At 45.2% G+C, this 7,631-nt stretch overlaps 1 protein-coding gene across 2 annotated transcripts in view; it reads left to right on the top strand.

Moving 5' to 3' along the window:
* The first annotated feature begins 414 nt into the window (after window positions 1-414).
* The window catches only part of ZNF608 (zinc finger protein 608), a 115,028-nt gene continuing 107,811 nt past the window's right edge, over window positions 415-7,631 (top strand). The window contains exons 1-2 of one of the 2 annotated variants that reach the window (XM_012751782.3): window positions 415-705; window positions 3,948-5,038. In XM_012751782.3, coding sequence (XP_012607236.1) covers window positions 4,133-5,038 — 906 coding nt within the window. In that variant the 5' untranslated portion in view covers window positions 415-705; window positions 3,948-4,132. Of the gene's footprint in view, window positions 706-2,352; window positions 2,932-3,947; window positions 5,039-7,631 lie in introns of those variants that run through there. The other variant, XM_012751781.3, reaches the window with a different exon arrangement.

Below are 7,631 nucleotides of genomic sequence, written 5' to 3'. Positions count from 1 at the left end.
CCGCCGCCGAGCGATCACACACGCTATTTCCCCCAAGATAACGCAATCAAACTTGTATTTACCGACATCCTCTCCTCGCAGCCAGTTTGAGATTTGTTTTAATAAATAAGTGTTTTATGTGAATGATGTGGTAATTGAAACGGGCGCACCATTTTTTTCCCTTCTTACTGCAGGAGGTTCCTCAACCCCAATCGGGTTGGAAAATAAAACGCTTTGTCTCCACAACCACCCCCCACCGCACCCCCACCCGCTCGCAGTGTGTGTTTTATACGTGTGTGTATCTCAACCCCCTACAGCAGCCAAGAGAAAGCAGCTAGCCAATGAGAGCGCCCGGTTTCATAAAAGCTGCTCTCTGATTGGCCTAATGCGAAAGGGCATTGGGAACAAAGAAAAGTCCCTTTCAGGTATAGAGGCTGAGAGCTCCTTTTGCTCCACTCCCCCTGTGTGTGTGTTGTGTTTCAGTCCTGATTTCAGTGTTGCAGAACAAGCTTGTTGTGTGTGTGCACCAGGGGGATTTTTGTTTTGTTTTTAATTTTAATTTTTTGCTTTTATAAAAAATACACAGGACGGTCTGTGACATTTGATGGTCCATCTTTTTTAATAATAAATTTGTTGAAGAGATTATAATTTCTAAAATAAAGCGGCTGCAACCAAACACATTCAATGCAGTTAGAAGGAAAAGGTCAACTCGATCCAATACAGACCGTAAGTACGGTTGCGTGGTGTGTCTCTATATAGCACTTAGCGGGGACTTCATGCAGGGGAATGTGCGAGTTTTATGCATAGAAATGAGGAACTAGTTACAGGGTTTGGCTTTTGCATTTAGAACAACAACCCAAGAAGGGTGCATTTTATTCAGTGGAGGGTGAAGCATTTGTAACTTCTTCACACAAATTAAGCTTGACTGGGCACTCGGGGTAACTTAGAGCAGATTACCTTTTGGGCTCTAACCCAAAGGAGAATAAAAGTGACACAATTACATATCCTGGTCTGCAGTGTCAGCTCTCTAGCTCACCTTGCCCTCTCTCCCTCCTGTCCTAGCTGGGTAGACCCCCTCCCAAGCCGAGCCAGGAAAATGGGGGCAAGAGCAGACCAAGCCGATGTCTGTCTCCTGTCAGATCCCAGTGCCCAATAATTTAATATTAAACAAGGGAATAGTGACCCATTAAATGTAATGGTTATAATTACCATTTTCCATCTCCTTAAAAAAAAGCAAGCAGCACAAACACCATTAAGAGGGAAAAAAAGCCCCACCCAGCCCAAACAAACCCACAAATAGTAACAATCTCGTGTTTATTACAGGACCAGGCTTGGGCGCTAGCAAAATGTTTTTCTTTGTTTACTACATGAGGGGGTCCCTAAAATCCAAGTGGCGGGGGAGGGGGGCACCCCCTTCCGCCGGCGTCCCCCGCCCTGGCCCCTCGGGAAAGCCGACAAATTGGAGATAACTTGAGGAAAGGTTTATAAGGTGTTTCTTTAAAACATCTGCTTTGCTCTTGTGCTCATTACATTTCACTCCTCCCGAACTTCCGAGATCCTAGGGCTCAGAGAAATGTTTCACATTCATAACTTGTGGCTGCGCCCTCCGCAGGGTGGGGGAGGGGCGCGGGGGAGGGGGAGACCTTCAGCTTTTTTTTAAAGACCAGATCAGTATTTTCTTGATACGCTTGTCACCATTTTTGTTCTCACGACAACCAATTGAGCCCTTGATCCTCACGTGATGTGAAAGGCTTGCACTGTAACAAAATCGCTCCCTTCAGATGGTTGGTTGTTACCGCTCGCCCATCCCCCGCGCAGCCGGCGTCTCCAGCGCGGCGACTCGCTTCCAATCCATCAACAATTCATTACTGCTTTTAGCTTCCAAACGCCAGCTAATTAAAAATACTAAGCCAAGCTCCGAGGCCATCTGACTAAACACCGGAGGGGTGGGCGAGAGGAGGAGGAGGAGAGGAACAAATAAATAAAAGGGAGACGCGCCGTGTGCTGCGAGTGCAGGAGGGAAAAACTCCTGGAAAAGGTCGCCTTAAAAAAAGTCTTTTTTTGACTCTAATTATCGAATTACCACATGACTGATTGGCTTCAGCGACAGAGGATATTCCCTCCCGCCCCGGGAGCTGTACTAGGAACTCAGTTCCTTTTTCTTGAAACAACGTAAGACAGGGAAACATCACATCCTTCGGGCCGCAGCCCGGCCCCTCACCGCCGCCCGGCCGCCCGCCCGCGAAGGCGTCGGAGCCGCTCCGCGCGCCCGCCGCGCCTCGCCCGCCGCCGCCGCGGCTCGGCCCGCCCTTCCTCCTCCTCCTCCTCCGCGTCTCCCCCTCCCGTGCTCTTAAGTTAGTTCAAGAAATCAAATCTGTCAGGACGGGCGGAAAAATGCCACTTCCCGACTAACAGGCGGAATCCAGCCCAGATTTTCAGTCCTTTCTTCTTATTCTTTCTTCCCTTTCACTAATTTATCCCGATGTTAGCACATTCTGTCTCGTTACGAGCGGGCGCCTGTAGGTTTGCTACATGGGATCATTACTTACTGATCACGGTGGCTCTGAAGTCTGGAACTGAAGGCGGAATGAGAAGTTGGGAAAACTTTTTTCTCTAAGCTCTCTCTTTTTTTAAAAAAACGATTATTCTCGATGCTTGTTAAGAGGAAAAAAAACCTTTGGTGCTTCTGTTGTGAATGTGAAACATTATCTTCCAGCTGTACTGTGATACATTTTTTAAGGAGAAAAGGACTCCTGGTCCGTTTGCCAAAAGGGGGGTGGGGAGGTGGAATAATGTTATCGAGTGATTATTCTGGCTGAGATGTGTTATTTGGGTTCTTCCTTCTTGATCATTTGGTGTTTAAGTAAAATGAGGCACAGGCTTGTTTGCCGAGTGGAGTGGGAAAGGCATTTTGGTTTGCTGGCCTAATTAAAAAATGATAAAGGATTAAAGGTAAGCAATGTCTGTGTGTGTGTGTTTGTGTGTGTATGTATATTTATTTATTTTTTTCTTGACAATCAACTGTTAAAAAGGGGCTGATCCCTTTAAAAACCGTTTTAACTGCTCTTTGTCAAACACACACTCATTTGCGGTCATTGAGGCCACCTTGGCGCAGATCACTTAAAGTGTATGTCTTAATCAGTTTCCCGTACAGTCAGTAGCACCATATTTAACAGACTGAGCAGTTCTGTGACCTAGGAATATGCTAGAATTGTTTAGATGTATTTTTTTTCTCAGAAGGCAGCTATTTAACTTTTTATGTAACACTGCCTTTTCTATCAAGTAATGCTCTTAAAGACATGTGTATTTATATCCTCCCCCCCAAATTGTATAAGCTAATGGGGGAAAGGAGGATGGGGGGAGGTATGTATGTGTGGGGGGAGATTATTGGTTGTTTTTTTCTGTTCCTTACTGGGAACAAAAACCAGATTGCCCAGACAATTTGTAAAAAGAAGTGCTAAAATTAGAAATAAGGAAAATTTAGCAACATTCTATTCTGAAAACTAGCCTCAGAACTTCCAGGGGCTGGTCTTTTAAATTGGAAGCTCTAGGACATGTTTAGGATGTCTAAAGCCCGTTCCTTGCTCTTGTCTGCGTGTGCAGGCTGTATTCCTGGGTCCAGATGTCACATGTGCCAGCCAAAAATCCTAAACTTTAAAAAAGAAACACAAAAACCTTTCTGGACTTGAATCAGATCCTTAAGATATTTTAATGCTTTTTAAAAAGCGATTATCCTTGTGTTGTTGATAAAGGGATTTTCTTTTAGCTGCTATAAGATGCTTACTGTCATGGGTGTGTTTTTTGGGTTTGGTTATTTTCCTTTAAACCTGATATTGGACTGTGGAGACAATACATGAGCCACCTTACTCTCCATCCTTCCCTGAACCCCTTACTGACTCCCCAGTATTAATCGCTTTTATTCTGGTAACACCCAGACAAGAAATATTCGACTTTTCCCCCCTTCACAGGAAAAGGTGGACCTGGACTGAAGGGTGTAAAATCCCTGGACACATTCGTGGGGCAGGAAAAAGAAGAGGAAGATTAGAAGATTTTTTTTTTTCTTTAAGAGAAAGCCCAGCGGAGCTAAACGAATGTCCCCTCATCTCCAAAGGAAAGTTCATCGGATTTTTATTCTAGAGAGCTCATCTTCAGGATGTCAGTGAACATTTCTACTGCAGGAAAAGGTGTGGATCCAAATACAGTTGATACTTATGACAGTGGCGATGATTGGGAAATCGGGGTTGGAAATTTAATAATTGATTTGGACGCTGATTTGGAGAAGGACAGACAGAAATTTGAGATGAATAATTCCACCACCACCGCGAGCAGCGGCAACCCTAAGGATTGTGGCGGTCCGGCATCCAGTGGGGCCGGTGCTACCGCAGCCTTAGCTGATGGCCTAAAATTTGCTTCTGTTCAGCCCTCCGCTCCCCAGGGGAATTCACACAAAGAGACCAGCAAATCAAAAGTGAAAAGGAGTAAAACTTCTAAGGATGCTAATAAATCTCTGCCTTCTGCTGCCTTGTATGGGATTCCCGAGATCAGCAGCACTGGCAAGAGGCAGGAAGTCCAAGGGCGCCCTGGAGAGGCAACTGGCATGAATTCAGCGCTGGGTCAAAGTGTGAGCAGCGGCGGCAGCGGCAACCCCAGCAGCGCCAGCACCGGCACGGGCGCCCCCGCCGCCGCCGCGGGGGCAGGCTCCTGCGGGAAAAGCAAAGAGGAGAAGCCAGGTAAAAGCCAGAGCAGCCGAGGCGCCAAGCGGGATAAGGATGCGGGGAAATCCAGGAAGGACAAGCACGACCTGCTTCAGGGCCACCAGAATGGCAGTGGCGGCCAGGCCCCTTCTGGGGGGCACCTCTATGGCTTTGGGGCCAAGAGCAATGGAGGTGGCGCGAGCCCCTTCCACTGCGGGGGCACTGGGAGTGGCAGCGTCGCCACTGCAGGGGAAGTTAGCAAAAGTGCCCCGGATTCAGGGCTCATGGGAAACTCTATGTTGGTAAAGAAGGAAGAGGAGGAGGAGGAGAGCCACAGGCGAATCAAGAAACTGAAAACTGAGAAGGTAGGATAAAGTCGCCTTCCTAGATGTCCTACTCTCCTCTGTGTGCATTTGTGTGGGGGTGCGGGGGGGTGCCTCTTGTGTGCCTTACACTTCTTTGTGCTTTCTGGTTCTTTGTGAGATTTCTGTGATATGCATCCTTTAACACCGACATTTGATATGGGAGTTTACACGGGTGCAGGTTTGGCTTTTGCTTCTGCTGTTCTTGCTGCTGCTGCTGCTTGTGATGCTAGTGTTTGGGTCCCCAAGTGGGAGGGCCCTAGTGTTCTAAGGACCTTTTGCCCTGAAGATGGGCTCCTGGCCAGTCAGCAAGTTGCCGTGCGTGCTTTTAATAGAAAATCTTTCCTTCACACACCCACTTGACTCTTGTACTTTCCCCCTCAGGAGAGTGTCTTCTGTTTTAATTTACTGGTCATAGTATTGCTGATAATGTGTCCTTAGGTGCAGGGTTCAAGTTCCTTCCTTGGAGGGCAATGTCTAGGATTCTGATTTACACTCCACCCTCATCCTATTTATTATTTCATTACTTTCTCCAAAATAGTTCTGTCATAGGGTATCTTTGGATGGGTTATTGTTATTAGTCCTGCCTTAAACCCCAAGCTTGGTGTGTTGGGTCATTGGTTTCATAACTCTGCAGAAAAACTGGATGGTTTTGGTGGCTGTTAGCACTCTACCCTAGTTCCCTCACCCAGTTCTTAGTTGGAGATTTGAGAGTGTTATCACATGGATACCTAGCTTAACTGGGAGCTGGAAGCTTGGTAAGAAGAGTGAAATAGACCTGGTGGGTTGATGTTCTGGAAATGTGAAGACACAGCTAAAGAGGATGTGGATAAGAGTGAAGCAGAGCACTAGAATTATGCATTGCATTTGAACAGTGTGGATACTTGATTTAGGCCATTTGGACACTTCCTCTCATCTTTGTACAAATCTGTAGTTAGACACTGCTTTGGAAAAACTGCTTGCAGTTGTGCTGCTTAGTCACAGAGGCCAGTGTCTTACTGGTCTGGTAATTGTTGTGCATTGAGTAAAGTCTGGATAATTGAGAAGAGGCTCTGTACACTAGGTAGACTGAAAGCAAGTTGGGGGCATGTGTGATATTTCTATAAAATTAATCTTTGGATTAATTCTACAGGTTGTTCCTTGCAGAAACAACATTTCTATCGTGTGGTTTGTGGTATGGTTGTTTGGAAACATGCTTCTTAAATAATTTGATCTTTTGCTATTTCCGACTTTATATGTAAGTGGTTGTCATATGTCTTTGGGTAATTATGTCTCTGTAAAAATTGTTCACTGCTCTGTATTTAAACCTTTGTATTTTTGTTTTTGTGTGTTCAAGATTTAAGTTGGAGTACGGGAATAAAGTTTTGATTGTAGAAGTTGATGGAGGTACATTAGGGCGTAGATAATACCAAACTCACAAAAAGCCTCCGTACACTTTTTATTCATATCCCTTGGTCAGATAGCATTTTACATTGATGAATTTAAAAGACTTTAAAATTTCAGGTTTCGATTCTTACGTTTAAAATGTGTAGTTTCACATAATTTCAGCTAAAAGGCATTCTAAAATCTTCTTATTACCTAGTACAGTAGGGCATTTACTTTTGTTGCCAATAGTCTTCAAATTGCAGTTCTAATCTGCTTTAACTATCTAGATGAATTGCCCTAATCCAGAGCTCACAATGGCTGTGGTTAAGGAGTCAGAGCCATTTGATTGGATTCACTGGCTGCTTGGAATGTGGGAGGTACTGCCCTTTTGCATTCCCCTTAGCCTTTTAATCTTCCAGCCAAATGTTCACATTCAACAATTTTGTTTAGCTGGCAATCGGAACATTACAGTATCTCAAAGGCTGCTGTCATGGCAACTGAGATTAGAGCGTGGAGTCATCTCTCCAGTTTTTGTGTTCTTTTCACTTTCCAGTCACAGAGGAAACTAACTGGATGAAGAATGGAAGAATTAAATTATCCACATACATACAACTCATCTTCAGTCAGAGCAGAATAAGTGTGATAATGTGAGTTACATAAATGAAGAGCAGACAGGTCATGGTGGGTCTGGGGTGGGGGAGGGGATTCACTCCTGGCCCTGTGCGGGAGGGGGCTGCATGGCCAACTTTAGCCTTTGGAGTTGGCACGGGGCCCCTCAGGGGCTTGGATCCAGGGGCTTGTGTCCTGCAGTGTTGGCCATTCTCTATCTAACTGGGGTGTTGGAGCTCAAACACCAAACATTGTACCTTAAGACGATCCCCCCCACCACCCTGAACTACTTCTCTTAAGAATGCTTTCATCCCTTGCTTAAATGCCACCCAGGAAAGTAATTCTAATTCCACTAACTAGTGGTTGTATCAAATTAGGCATCAGTTCAGACAATAGTTCCTAATGATACGAGGCTATCTATTTACCTATACTAAAGATTTAGGAGAGGCTTCATCTGACAAAATATTTCAACACTGAGGCATCTTTGAGAAAGGTTTTTATTTTTTGACATTTTATACCATGTTTTAATTTCAGCCTTGCTTGATTATCTGGGTTTGTGAAGAGTCCACATGTGAACACTGAAGGAGAGTTGTATGCGTGTGTGAATTTGGTTTTTTTCTGG

Source organism: Microcebus murinus, chromosome 11 (genome assembly GCF_040939455.1).
Source record: "Microcebus murinus isolate Inina chromosome 11, M.murinus_Inina_mat1.0, whole genome shotgun sequence".
Lineage (NCBI taxonomy): Eukaryota > Metazoa > Chordata > Mammalia > Primates > Cheirogaleidae > Microcebus > Microcebus murinus.
The sequence above is the reverse complement of the archived record's forward strand: the minus strand, read 5'-3'. Positions and strand labels throughout refer to the sequence as shown.